Raw genomic sequence first — 15,748 nt, forward strand, 5'->3', positions numbered from 1 at the left:
GAAACCCCATCTCCACTAAAGCTACAAAAATGAGCCAGGTGTGGTGATGCACGCCTGTACTCCCAGCTACCCAGAGGCTGAGGCATAAGAATAGCTTGGACCTGGAAGGCAGAGGTTGCAGTGAGCTGAGATTGAGCCGTTGCACTCCAGCTGGGCGACAGAGGAAGACTCCGTTAAAAAAAAAAAAAAAAAAAAAAAAAAGAAGCTCACAGTCTGGAGGTCAGAAACATAACCACATATGGTTATGATGTGCAAAGTGCTATGAGATCATAGAAGAATTACGGCTTCTGAGAGAAATTGGACTAAAGTCTCATATTCCTTAAATCCATTTGCATGTTACACTCTTACAAAGTTTACGATGCGGTTAAAAATTGCTTTGCTTATTGATTAAAGAGTTCCAGGCTTTCTGGAAGGAGGAGCACAGATTAATGGAAAGAGTAATGGACTCAGAAAACCTGGATACCTTGAGTCCAAGAATTCAAGACCAGCTCGTACAACACAATGAAACCCTGTATCTACTAAAGATACAAAAAATTAATCAGGCATGGTGACATGTGCCTGTAGTGCCAGCTATTCAGGGAGGCTGAGATGGGAGAATCACCTGAGCCTGGGAAGTCAAGGCTGCAGTGAGCTGAGATCAGCCCAGGTAACTGGAGTGAGACCCTATCTACAAAAAAAAAATGAAGAAGAAGAAGAAGAAGAAGAAGAAGAAGAAGAAGAAGAAGAAGAAGAAGAAGAAGAAGAAGAAGAAGAAGAAGAAGAAGAAGAAGAAGAAGAAGAAGAAGAAGAAGAAGAAGAAGAAGAAGAAGAGGAGGAGGAGGAGGAGGAGGAGGAGGAGGAGGAGGAGGAGGAGGAGGAGGAGGAGGAGGAAGATCATCTAGTTACTAGTGCAACTCTGCCACATTGTTTATCTAACGTTGGTCCATTTTCTCATGAAAAACTAACTTCACTATATATGTATAACATATCTTCTACCTACAATATTTTGAAATTTCTTGAATTCTAAAGGGTCTGAATGTTTTTTAGGACATATATCCACATGAAATAAGACCATCAATTGGTACAAACATTTTGGAGAGAAATTTGGCAGTACATTTTTTTTTATTTTATTTTAGTTTAGTTTAGTTTATTGAGATGGATTCTCACTGAGTCGCCCAGGCTGGAGTGCAGTGGCGTGATCTCTGCTCACTGCAAGCTCTGCCTCCCGGGTTCATGCCATTCTCCTGCCTCAGCCTCCTGAGCAGCTGGGACTACAGGCACCTGCCACCACGCCCGGCTAATTTTTTGTATTTTTAGTAGAGACGGGGTTTCATTTTTGTAGAGACAGGGTTTCAGGCAGTACATTTTTAAAGTCTTAAAATATCTATTTATTTGACCTAGCATTTTCATTTCCAAAAATGTATCCTAAGGATATCATTGGAAATATCTGTTTTGATAATTGTACAGTGATGGTCACTGGGGTACAGTATTCTCTACTGCAGCAAAAATGTCCTGGAAACAAACAAGATGTTTTATTGTAAAATATTGATTACATGTAGTATATAATATGGTATACATTCCATCAGTGAATACTTTGGAGTCGTTAAAAATGGTATGGTACCAGTATACTTATGGACACAGAATCATATTCAGAGTACATGGTTGTATTCTCAGTGCCTACACTACTGCTGGATACATAGTAGATTTTAAATACATTTTATGAATATTCTTCAAGTGAAAAAGTCAATTCTGAAGCAGTGTGGACTATAATGCCATTTAGAAAAGAGTATATTAATATATACAAAAAGTCCAGGGAACGTATATCAAAATGTTCAGTGGTAATTTCTAGATGAGTATTTATTAGTACATTTTATTTTCAAATATCTCCACCAATTTCCTACTCCCACCCCAATCCATTTTCTACTCTTCATCCAAGATATTCTTGGAAAAACTCAAATCTGACCATGCTATTACCTCACTAAATTTCCTCGGTTATTCTATACTGCTCTTTAGCTAAATCCACAATGTTCAGCCTAGCTTGTGAGTCCTTCCTTGCTCTAAACACTAATTCTCTGCTGCCCCTCATACACACTCTTGCCACTCAGCATTTTTCCAGTTGCCATAAGGCAGAGCCTCCCTCATGTTCCCAGACTCCTATTACGTGCCCACATAAACTGTTCTCTCTGTGTAGAACAGTACCTCTTGGGCCCTGCTTTTCCCAGCACACTCTGAGCCATCCTTCAGCCTTATTTTGGATGTCAGGGCTTTGGGAAGTCATTGCTGATACCCTCCACCCTGATCAAGGCTGCATGAGGTACTATTTCACTCCCATCACAAATTGTGTTTTTTTGTTTGTCTGTTTGTTTGTTTGTTTTTGAGACAGAGTCTCACTCTGTCACCCAGGCTGGAGTGCAGTGGCGCCATCTCAGCTCACTGCAAGCTCCACCTCCCGGGTTCACGCCATTCTCCTGCCTCAGCCTCCCAAGTAGCTGGGACTACAGGCACCCGCCACCATGCTGGGCTAATTTTTTTGTATTTTTAGTAGAGATGGGGTTTCACCATGTTATCCAGGATAGTCTTGATTTCCTGACCTCGTGATACCCCCACCTTGGCCTCCCAAAGTGCTGGGATTACAGGTGTAAGCAGCCACGCCTGGCCTTTTTTTTTTTTTTTTTTTTTTTAAACTTATAATCCTTTGACCCCATAGTGGTCCTCATGTGCCTTTCCCCACTTGTTTTATTTATCCTTGGACCAGAGCATCAAGCACAGTGACTGGCACTTACTAGGCATTTAGTGAGTACATGGCTCAATGTCTTCTTTGCATTTAGCTCTATTTGTGTAATTTAAATTACAGAACATGTATGCTATTTTTAAAAGCAGATGAAATGTAAATGGACTGAGATTGGCAAAAGTGGGGCTATGAACAGAAGTTTGGAAGAGACAGGGTATGGTCCTTCCTTGTGGATTGAAAACAATTCTAACAAAAACAAGTAGCAGTTTACATACTATCACAGCTTCGGAGGGCCACACGTGAAATTTTTCCCTGGACTCTGTCACAAACCACATTGGGGAGGGGGTCAATCAGGATTTAAATGCAAATACTTACATCTGCCATTTATACCTCAATGCGATTTAAATTAACCTGCTTGATTTTCTCCTATTTCAACAATGAACTAGACAGAACTACCACATATCAGACATAAGCCTTGGGGATACGAGGATGCGTAAGACATATCCCCTATCCCCAAAGAGCTCACACCTGGGAATTAGAAGGGGAATAACTTAATGTTACATGAATACAAAGAAGAGAACAAACGTGAAATGTTTACGTGTGTGTGTGTGTGTGTATGTGTTTCTGTCTGTCCCCTTGGACATTTTCTAGGGATTTGTTCTCTTTGGCCCGCAGTCAGTTCATAATGAAGCTTGCTTTATTATGTAAAGACAAAGTAGGGCATACTACTTTACACTCAGACTGCACTTTGCCAACTCTTTTGTTAGCTCCTTCTTGTACCCACTACACTATGTATGAAGACTCCCTCTAATGAGTAAGAGGGCAAGTGAAGTGTTGGGCAACACTTCAAGGCACAACCTAAGTCTATAATTAGGCATTACCCTTGAACTGATCCATAGCCTATGGCTTACTCACTCTTTCCAAAACTGTCACCATTTTGAAGTTAGAGTCGAGTCAGTGACCGCTCACTGTGCAGTAAATGACACACAAACTTGTACAGAGCTACGTTTACTTTGCCTCTTAAACCCCAGATAGGAAATGTAAAACAATTCTCATCTTAAATGTTCCCACTAGTCCATGGGGAGAGAGAACCAAATGAAATATGCTTGATTTTCCTGTCAGGGTTTCATCTTAAAACGCTAACAAACCCCAAAACATTGGTAATAATAATGCATTAAGAAAGGAACTTTATTTCAAATAAAAGGAGAGCCTTGGCATGAACCTTTCCTTAACCTATGACATACAATGCTGTGAAAACACTCCCCCTCATCAGGGCTTTGTCCCTACTCCTCATCATCCAGAGAGAGGATACGTTTCCTCTTCCACTGAAAAATCGTCAGAAAAAAATACCCTCATTTCCTCCAAAAGAAATAAACACAGGCAAAGGTCAGAGGGATGCATTCCATGGAAGCTATCCATAGGAGAGTAAAGTGCAAGGCAGATGGCCTGAGCCAGGGCTATTAAGCACTGAGGGTCTAGGGCCATGTCCTCAAGTCTCCACATCCCCAGAGAAAAGCAAAACTCTGGCTACTGAAGACCCCTTCCCACAGCCCTAAGGAAACATTCTGACCTGGTGTGTGGATGTCCGTGCTGTATTGGGGTACATGTGAATGAAAGTATAGTCACCTCTGTGGGAATTCTTTTCATAGTCAAAGGCAAATTGTCTCCTATGCACCTTGTTTCTGAGTACTAAGCCCCTCCAAAAGGGAAGGAGCGTCCTGTATACTTTCTATATTGTTTCTCAATATCTTTCACTGCTACCCCATTGTCTCATTCCATTACCCTTGCTCAGCCCCCATCATCTCTTAACTCTTGCCTTGTGAGCAGATTTACATCTGCTCACTCTATCCTTTATAATCCACGCTGCCTAGGGCCATTGTATTCATTGTTCTAAAACTGAGATAGGAGCCCATGGAGGGATTTAAACACATACACAAGCATTAAGCATGAATATGTAGTCTAAATCCATATCTTCTTCCTTTTGTTAATTAATTTATTAATTCAAGTATTTCGTGAGGAATCAGGTGCCAGGGACTTTAAGTTATGCACAGGATAAAGTTCAGGATGGAGAAGGGAAGTCAGGAATGAGGGGAGATCGGGAATGGGGTGAGTGTATTTCTCATCTTGTATACATTACATGCTAATGAAAGGTGATAAAAGTGTAAAAAAAATTGGAAGAGCTACAAGTGCCTTCTGTACAAAACATGCTAACATCAAGAAGACTATCAAAACAAAACTCCTTTAAAAAGGCTTTGTACGTTACTTTGGTCCCAGGCTGGTAACTAGAATGGGAACATAGATTACAAAAGAGAGAAACAAATTATGTCTTATTTATTATTATATTCCCTTACCCCCATGTAGTACAGTGACATAACAGGCTTGCAAAAAGATTTTTTGTAAATTATTTGCCAGCGTGAACTTTATACAATGAAACTATGTTTGAAAATGCCAGTAGTATAATTTCTACTAGTTTTCAAGAAAGGATGACCACCAAAATTTTGGTGAAGTCCAGATTCTCTTCATTAATGCTTAGCGAGTATTTCCTTCAAACAGCATTGAGGCCAAGGTCATATAATATTGAATTAGTTTTTTCATGTGATTCTCCTTATTTTGCATTGCTTCATTTACATAGCAATCCTTCAACATTGTGATGAAAGACGATAGTAATTTGATGAACAAACATTCCATTTTCTCCACGTCAGCAAGAGTAACTCTTAGGTATCAAGATAAAGATAATTTCTTTAAGAACTGAACAGTTGTTTACATTCCTGTTTATACTGCAGAGCACGAGTTTTGGGCCTCTGCATTCAATTTCTGGACAGTTTATCATCCAGAAAGAGTTCTCTACCCTACACGAGACGAAACCTAGTGGATATACATTGAGCTGCTTTTAAGGGCAATATCTCTCAGGTAAGAAACTGCCAAGCCTTGTTACTCTTAACAAGTGATCATATGAAATGTCTTCCTTTGAATTCAACTACCTTCTCACATCTTACTTGTCTCATTGCTGTTTAAGTTACCAAGGTCCTTTACTATAGGTTACTACTATTCTTGTTTATATTAACTCATTAAAAGAGCCAATAGTTGTTTCTAGAAAATTTCAGCTATGCCATTTCTCCAGCGATGACCAGGCACTGAATATGCTGATATAGAAGATGATGCTACTGGCCCACAAATATATCCTTCAAATTTTGTTGTTGTTGTTGTTGTTTACAGGCGTGCTAGTGTACTCTCACTAACCCATCTAAGAACAGTTTCCTTCAGGGATTGTATTGAATACGTAATTACTTTGTATCTAACAATAAATTAATCTGAACAAAAATCCCTTCCTTAATGGACCCTGGACTTTGCTCACTAGGAACATATATCTGTATTTGTCAGGGTGGCTGTGTTTGGGTGAAATTGTTCTGAAAGGTAACAGAACCAGCAGCTCCTGCAGTTTCCTGTGCTGGAAACAATCTTTTTCCTGATCTTCCTGTGGCTGTCTTCTCGTCATTCAGCTGACAGCTCAATTGTCTACCTTCTTTGACGGACTTTCCCAGATTGCCCCATCTACTACTCCAACCCTCACAGTGGCCATTACATCAGAGTACCCCATTCTGTTGGCTCTGAAACATAGCACTACCTGTGATTGGCTTATTTCATGTTTCATACACAAGGTCTCCTTGTATATGACCTTCTCCAGTACTAGAATGTAAGCTCCATGAGAGCATGCAAATGCCTCCCCTGGCTGGCTCACTGTTGAATCCCCATTGGTTAGCACAATGCCTGATCACATGTTGAATAAATAAGCAAAGCTTGCTGTTAGTATGGTACTCTAAAACTGCACAGCCCAAGAGAAGTATAATGTAAGCCACAGATACAATCTAAAATTTTCTTGTAGCCACATTAGGAAAGTAAAAAAGAAATAGGTTAAATTAATTTTGTAATATATTCGATTTAACCTAACATATCTAAAATGTTGTCATTTCAACATGTAATCAATGTAAGAAAATTAATAATATAGTATACATTTTTACATTGTCTTCAAAATCTGGTATATATTTTATACTAACAGTTCATCTCAATTCATCTAAATTTTCTTCTGAAACACTTGTCCAATATTTAGATTTCATAAAATTTACAATGAAAAAGCAGATTGGCATAGTCACATTGGTTCAAACATATTTAAAAGTTTTTCAATAACTGAATTGAGGATCATTTCTTACATTTTAATTAAAATTAACTAAAATTAAAAGTTCAATTTCTCAGTCATACTAGCCACATTTTAAGAGCCACATGTGACCAGAGATTACACTACCAGACAGTCAATCTCTAAAACAATAATTCACAGTAAAAAAGTCATGAAATCAACCTAAGTGTCCATCAATGGATGACTGGATAAAGACAATGTGATATATATTTACCATGGAATATCACTCAGCCATAAAAAGGAATGAGATCATTTCTTTTGCAGCAATATAGGTAAAACTGGAGACCATTATCTTAAGTGAAATAAATCAGAAACAGAAAGTCAAATACCACATATTCTCACTTATAAGTGGGAGCTAAACAATGTGTACACACAGACATGCAGAGTGGAATAATAGACAACTGGAGACTCCAAAAGGTGGGAAGGTGGGAGGGGGCAAGGGATAAGAAATTACCTATTGGGGCTGGGCACGGTGGCTCACGCCTGCAATCCCAGCACTTTGGGAGACTGAGGCGAGTGGATCACCTGAGGTCAGGAGTTCGAGACCAGCCTGGCCAACATGGCAAAACCCTGTCTCAACTAAAAATACAAAAAAAGAAAAAAGAAAAATTGGCCGGGCACGGTGGCTCACGCCTGTAATCCCAGCACTTTGGGAGGCCAAGGTGGGTGGATCACGAAGTCAGGAGATTGAGACCATCCTGGTGAACACGGTGAAACCCCGTCTCTACTAAAAATACAAAAAATAAAAATAAAAAAAAATTAGCCGGGCGTGGTGGTGGGCGCCTGTAGTCCCAGCTTCTCAGGAGGCTGAGGCAGGAGAATGGCGTGAACCTGGGAGGCAACGGAGCTTGCAGTGAGCGGAGAGTGCACCACTGCACTCCAGCCTGGGAGACAGAGCGAGACTCTGTCTCAAAAAGAAAAAGAAAAAAGAAAAATTATCCAGGCATGGTGGTGGGTGCCTGTAATCCCAGCTACTAGGGAGGCTGAGGTAGGAGAATCGCTTGAATCCGGTAGGCAGAGGTTGCAGTGAGCCAAGATCGTGCCACTGCATTCCAGCCTGGGCAATAAAGTCAAAACTCCATCAAAAAAAGAAGAAAGAAAAGAAAGAAAGGAAAGAAAGGAAGGAAGGAAGGCAGGCAGGCAGGCAGGCAGGCAGGAAGGAAGGAAGGAAGGAAGGAAGGAAGGAAGGAAGGAAAGAAGGAAAGAAGGAAAGAAATTACCAATTGGGGGCCGGGCGCGGTGGCTCAAGCCTGTAATCCCAGCACTTTGGGAGGCCGAGACGGGCGGATCACGAGGTCAGGAGATCGAGACCATCCTGGCTAACACAATGAAACCCCGTCTCTACTAAAAATACAAAAAATTAGCCGGGCGAGGTGGCGGGCGCCTGTAGTCCCAGCTACTCGGGAGGCTGAGGCAGGAGAATGGCGTAAACCCGGGAGGCGGAGCTTGCAGTGAGCCGAGATAGCGCCACTGCACTCCAGCCTGGGCGACAGAGCAAGACTCCGTCTCAAAAAAAAAAAAAAAAAAAAAAAGAAATTACCAATTGGGTACAATATACACTATTTGGGTGATGGTTACACTAAAAGTCCAGACTTTATTACTACTCAATATACATAGGTAACAAAAATGCACATGTAGTCCTAAATCTATAGAAACAAAAATTTTTAAAAACCAAATTGCAGTGTTACAATACACAAAGTATGTATTCAAATTCAATCATTTAAAAACCTGTCTGAAGAAAATTAATTTAAAACATTATCAAAAACATCCCTCTATTAAGATTTGTCACTTTTAGTTACTTTCCATCTGAACGGTCTTATTCAATGGGAAACAGGTGGATCACTAAAAGCAAGCCTACCTGATGGCACATCACCACAGTCTATGTATCTATGCAACAGTCCAGAGTAGATGAGCGTTATTACTGTGCCATTAACAAATGCAAAACCTAACTTTATCAGGCTTTCATAGCAACTTGCTTTCCTACAGAAAATCCTGTTGCTTACAGAATTTCCTGCCACAAACATTTTTGGGAAGCCCTCAGGATACTTACACTGGCTTGTGAATCAATCATATGCTCAGCAGGTACTGTTCAGTGGGATACACAGTGTGGCAATACATCACTCTGAAATATTTCAGTTTCTTTTTTTTCCCCCTAAATCTGGGTAAGTTCGTGGGAATTTGCAGCACACGCGAACATCTTCCATCATTCTTGCATGGGGCAAAGGGAATTGAAAACCACGATTACTTTAGAAAACTAGTTTCACAAATTGGTGACTGTATTAAAGAAGGATATTGGTTTTGGTAGCATGCGACCACACCATTTCTGATCTGAATAAATTCGGAACTTATGACACAGTTCAGAAATTGAATGCACTTTCTCAGTATGAGGAAAGTATTTTAGAATGAGGCCCATTTTTCAAAGGATCTGTGGAAATCAATGCTATGCTCTCATTTAGGAGATGGAAAGAGTGAGGTTACATTATCATTTTGATGAAATCTACAGTCCAGATTACTGGTGGATGAATTGAAAGTACTTTTTTATTCATATAAAGCATTTGAAATCAGAAATCTGGAGTACTTTTAAATCCCATTACTTATTTTGTTTTCATTGCCAGGTAATTCCTGAGACAGTACTGCCCCAAAGAGCCTTTGCAATTATGTAAGAATCTCCGAGGCAGTTCTTATGTTCCGCAATTCAAAAGAACCACATAACTGCAATTTAAATACCTCCTCCCCCAAAATAAGGTCAAAGTTTATCTCAAAATAATTTCCCCTTTCTACACTGGGACAAATATGTATAGGAATAATAGAAAATATGTATGGCAATTTCTCAATTCAAAAGAACCACATAACTACAATTTAAATACCCTCCCCCAAAATAAGGTCAAAGTTTATCTCAAAATAATTTCCCCTCTCTACACTGCGATAAATATGTATAGGAATAATAGGGGGAAATTCAGTGCACTGAGCATTAAGCTGTCAAAACAGGAATGTTTAAAATATCCTGTTAGTGGTTTAAAAATAATTTGTACTCTAAGTCCAATGACTATTTGCCAGGGAGAACCAAAGTTGAGAAATGTCTATTAAAAACATGACTCAGAGAAAAAAATGCACAGGCTGGTAATGAAGGAAATGATTGGCTATCATTCCCAATTGGTCATTCCTAAGATCACATGTTCTGAGCACCTTTAAAAGGAAGTTATCTGGACTCCAGAGGGTCACAGCACTCTCTTGAAAACTGCAGCTTCCTTCTCACCTTGAAGAATAATCCTAGAACTTACAAAATGTGTGATGCTTTTGTAGGTACCTGGAAACTTGTCTCCAGTGAAAACTTTGATGATTATATGAAAGAAGTAGGTAAGGAAATGCATTGTGGAATGACTGGATTTATAATATTTTCTTTTGGGAACAAGAGTTTATAGCTGTGTTTATAGCAATGTCTGGAAGCCCTGGCCAGAAATGAAAATGCTGCTTTCTATAGAAAGGCTGCACACATAGCAAGTGATAATCATTTGTTTATAGAGAAATTCTGAACCAAAGCTACAACTAATGCTTCCTGAAGGTGTACCAATATTAAAAAGTGTCTAAATTGAATGTTTATGGCCTTTAAAAATGATAAAATTTGACTTTAATTGCAAAACTTGGGTATCCTTGGTTTACTTAGCTCTTTGCCTATTTCTCTTTCATCCCCTTTTGCATATAAAATAAGCAATAACTTGGAAAAAAGTTAGTATGCAATAATTTTCATTTGAAACTGAAAGCACTCTAGTTCCCTTAATGCAATGTTCTTTTTCAATAACTGTATGTTAGCCAATTATTTTCTTGTCTCAATGTTAATCTATTAAAATATGTGGTTGTTTTATGATAGACAAAAATTTTAATTTCAGAAATATGTTTCTTAAACAACTTAAATACTTCCTTTGACTAGAAATGACATAGGATGCCATAGAATTATCAACCAATTTAAAAGGAGAATGTTACGTACATAACATACCTCTTCTTTGATAGTAGAGGTGTTTAACTTTTTAGATGCTATTAACATTGTCAGCATGTCATTGGATGAACGCCTCTCAGATAACAATGGAGGTAAAGTAGAAGAGACAACGTCTCTCTCAGGCAGTTTCTACTTTGAAAGCCTTTCTCCCTCAACCCCATGCATGACAGTCCATGAAAGTCAGAACTGGGGTTAGCAAACTGGGGAGGAATTTTATGCAATCTTAGGGTTTAAAACGTAATTATTAAATCTCAAAACACTTAACCCTCCTGTAAATTATACAGTATATACTTTTTTGCTTGTCTGTAACTATGTTTCTTGTTTTTAGATGATAGGAAAATTGGTGACTTTAGCATGAGAGAGACTTTCTAGGATAAACTAGAGTGATTCAATAAACTAATTAATATGCACGGATGCAGAAATGCCAGGATTTGGGGTCATTTAACTATTTATTTTTAGAAAAATTTTATACTTTTAATATTTATATTTTCTAATAACACTGTGTTTTTAAATTATAAAGGACTGATGATAATTAAAGTCAATAAAACACCTTTTGCATGAAATTGAGGATGAGTGAACAGGTATTGTTTTCATCAGTCACATAAAAGCAAAATCAAGCAAATGGAGACTATGGTTTTTCCCAAGGTCAGCCATTCTAGAATCACACTCAGTTTTGCCTCCATTCACGAAGCGGACTCACTCCATACATTTAATGTTATATTTTGTAACAGAGCCAGGACTTGAAGACACACCTGTGGCCATTTTTCAGACAGCCAGTGAAATCAGAGCCTCAGAATTACTTATTTTGCACCATGTGTCTCTCCCAGTTCTTCCCAATTTCTAACCTTTGGTTGCCTTTAGTCAAAGAAAGAGTTTAGATTTACATGCACATGTTTAAAAAATTCAACATATCTATGACTAATAAATTCTGCATGACATACACAGTGACAGCAAGTTACTGCTATGTTTGGCTGTAAATTATTCATTCCATACCTTGCACAAGACAATATATTCTCCTTTTTAAGAAAGAAAAGTTCACAACTTAGGTGATTGGAAATCTAAGTATTGGCTTCTAACCTATTCTAAACTAAGAAACATTGATTTCTTAAATGTTAAAGTTTTCACAATTTGATGACTAGTCCCTTTTTAAATATCCCCTATAAATTATTAGGAATGATATCACCATTCTAAAATGTTATAAATGTAGGAAACATTTTGCCTTTTGTATAAATTCATCAAAATCTTCATCTCATGGTGGAGTAATTTGAGAAAGAAGCACAGAAAAGTAGACTTGGCAACAAATGCTATGAAATGTGACTTTTGTACACTCAAAACTGACAAACATTTAACTAAATAACTCTACATTAACCCCCAAAATTCTGTTGAAAATTCTGTCTTTGTGCCTTCTTAAATGTAATATTGAGTATCTAAGATGGAATGGTCAACTATTTTATTAAGAGAGAAAAACAATAGTGGCTAACATTTTAAATATATATCTTCCCAAAGATTTTTGTTGAAAATAAACAATGGGTCTCCTGAGAAGGTGTATCCAGACCAGAGAAAGGGAAATTTAAAGAATAGGCCTATACCTATTGTTTCTCAGAGGTTGTGTGTGTGTGTGTGTGTGTGTGTGTGGTTTTGTGTGTGTGTGTGTGTGTGTTTAAGTATTAACCTGATTTTATCTGCAGGCGCTATTTAAATTAAGGCCTTTAAGAAACTCACTGTGTCTTTTTCCTCTTACACATGCACCTGTGGGCAGACACACATTGTCTGGCTTGGCTAAGTATGTGACAGAAAATGTCAACCTGACATCTTTTCTCTTCCTAACTGTAGGAGTGGGCTTTGCCACCAGGAAAGTGGCAGGCATGGCCAAACCTAACATGATCATCAGTGTGAATGGGGATGTGATCACCATTAAATCCGAAAGTACCTTTAAAAATACTGAGATTTCCTTCAAACTGGGTCAGGAATTTGACGAAGTCACCGCAGATGACAGGAAAGTCAAGGTGAGAAATAAGGAACTGGCACAGAGTACATGCCTGGTTTCTAAATCACCACTGCTTATTAGAAATCATTTTATGATAAAAGGAGGAAAACCATTCTATCATAAGCCAAAGATCCCTGAACTCCTACATCTAAACCGTGTTTCCTTACATATAGAGTTGGTGAATTTTTCCCCATTTTCTTAAGTTGCCCTCATATTAAAAAATTATTATTATTTTTAGAGACAGGGTCTCACTCTGTCAACCAGGCTGCAGTGACATGGCTCAATCATATCTCACTACAGCCTTGAATTCCTGGGCTCAGGTGTTTCTCCCACTTCAGCCTCCGGAGTAGCTGGTAACACAGCTGTGTGCCATCACACCCAGCTAATTTTTTAATTTTTTTGTAGAGACAGAATTTTACTATGTTGCCCAGGCTGGTCTCAAACTCCTGGCCTCAAGCAATCCTCCTGCCTTGGCCTCTCTAAGTGCTGGAATTACAGTTGTGAGCCACCACACCTGGCCTGTCTCCATATTAACAAAAAATGATTAACATAATTTATTTGAGTCATACAATACATAGAGTATTTCAAGTAAATTAAAATATTACAATAATGTAAGAGAATGTTTAGAAAAATGGAAGAAAGAGAGAAACCACCCATACTACTATCATCTCAATGTAAATTTCTTTTTTATATTCCTTCACAGTATTTTTCCAATTATGTAATTTGTATAACACTCTGGGCATAACGTATCTATAAGTGGTTACGTTGTTGGTTTTGAGACTCATTTTTTTTCTTGTTGCAATATATTCTTGTCATTTAGAATTACTAATTACCTCAAAATATTCCTTTGAACAAAGACACCGTATTTTAAATTTTATTTTCTGCCTCCATATGCAAATTGTAATCACATTTTCTTATGCCTACAGAGCACCATAACCTTAGATGGGGGTGTCCTGGTACATGTGCAGAAATGGGATGGAAAATCAACCACCATAAAGAGAAAACGAGAGGATGACAAACTGGTGATCGTGAGTATCTTCTGGCTACTTAAATCTGGATCTTACTGCTAGGTCATCTCATGATCACTATTCCACTTAAGGAAACAGATTTTCCTTTTGATTATCTAAAACAGAAAGATGATTGTATTGGAATTATGCTTCCACTCTGTCATTTGCCCTTCATGCTTTTGAGCTCAACAAGGGCATGCTGTCTTCTAGGAAGCATTCTCTGCCTGCTTCCAGGCATCCGAAGGCTGTCTCCAGTGATGCCCCCACCACACTATATTATCTATCTCTGCTTATGTTTCTCACTCACCATACAGATTTTAAGGCACCTGGAGGGGAAAACTTGTATTTTCCTGGTCTTTGTAACTCCCTATCTTATTACAACATATGGGTACCTACATAGGAGTCCAGAAATGAATATCTTTTGAATGAATATTGTTTTATTCCCAACATTGAGAGATACAATAAATAAATCCATAGTTTAGTCCCGGTGATTGACCAAGAATTGTTTTCTGTGTCTAGGAATGCATCATGAAAGGCGTCACTTCCACCAGAGTTTATGAGAGAGCATAAGCCAAGAGGCGTTGACCTGGACTGAAGTTTGCATTGAACTCTACAACATTCTGTTGGATATATTGTTCAAAAAGATGTTGTTGTTTTCCATGATTTAGCAAGCAACTAATTTGCTCCCAAGCTGATTTTATTCAATATGGTTATGCTAGTTAAATAAACTTTTTGTAGATTTAGAAGGTGATATAATGATGTATTCATTGTGCTTATGATATATTCTTAGTCATAATTGAGTGAAGGAAATGGGAAATTTGCATTATTGTTTTGTTCTGATATAAATAATAAAATCTTTCATAATAATTCAAGGTAAAGGGGGATATCTATGAATTTCCCTAGGTAGGAGATAACAAGTATGTACCATTACTAAATATTAAATCTTTCTTTATCATAGCTATAGTTAAGTAGGTGTATCTCAGAAACCTATGGTAGTTTTACATGTAGTGAAATTGTCCACAGCCAGCTGGCCCAAGTGCTCACGTTTTATACCTGCTCTGTCTTAGTGCATTGCAAGAGAGGAGTATATACAGTAGTTCCCCCTTATCCACAGGGTTATATTCCAAGACCCCCAGTGGGTGACTGAAACCACAGATAGTACCAAATCCTATATATACTATGTTTTTTTTCTATACATATATACCTACAATAAAGTTTAATTTTTAAATTAGGCACCATAACTAATAAAACAGAACAGTTATAACAATATACTATAATGAAAGTTATGTGTATGTGATCTCTCTTTCTCTCTCTCTCTCAAAATATTTTGAATATCTCTCCAGAATTCAGTGCAAATAATTCCATCATATTCATTTCAGAAAAGTGACAATAGTCTTGTACATGAGTAGATTCAAATTTTATTGCCATGGTTTCCAAACTTTTCTTTTTCTCACCAGTAAAATTTTTGATTCAAATAAAATATCCAAGGGATTTCAGCTTATAAAATACACAAAAGTGATAATGAGTTTCCCAAGGTACTGTGTGTATGAATGTGCATGTCTGTGTATGTGTCATCTGTATGTTTTTCCCACCTCTTGTAGAAGTTACAAAGCACCTTTCCAGATTATTGAGATTTCCTGTACATAGACTGAAATTTACAAATCACATGCTTACATTTAATAGTAAGACAAAATCTGCCGAAGTATATGTTGCTGTTAATATAATTCTGTTTGTGATTCTCTCTTTAAAAATAAGTCCAAAGGTTTTCATTTTCTGCATACTTATCCTATACATAACACTACGATATGGAGAGGCCAGAAGAGGTGGACTAGTTCCCTGACTATAAGCATTTATTTTT

At 38.0% G+C, this 15,748-nt stretch overlaps 1 protein-coding gene across 1 annotated transcript; it reads left to right on the forward strand.

Moving 5' to 3' along the window:
- The first annotated feature begins 10,097 nt into the window (after positions 1–10,097).
- FABP4 (fatty acid binding protein 4) lies at positions 10,098–14,633 on the forward strand. The gene is made up of 4 exons (XM_050802131.1): positions 10,098–10,259; positions 12,730–12,902; positions 13,810–13,911; positions 14,410–14,633. Exons 1-4 carry the CDS (start codon positions 10,187–10,189, stop codon positions 14,458–14,460), a joined length of 399 nt encoding a protein of 132 aa, XP_050658088.1. The 5' UTR covers positions 10,098–10,186; the 3' UTR covers positions 14,461–14,633.
- Positions 14,634–15,748: the final 1,115 nt, after the last annotated feature.

This window comes from Macaca thibetana, chromosome 8 (genome assembly GCF_024542745.1).
Source record: "Macaca thibetana thibetana isolate TM-01 chromosome 8, ASM2454274v1, whole genome shotgun sequence".
NCBI lineage: Eukaryota > Metazoa > Chordata > Mammalia > Primates > Cercopithecidae > Macaca > Macaca thibetana.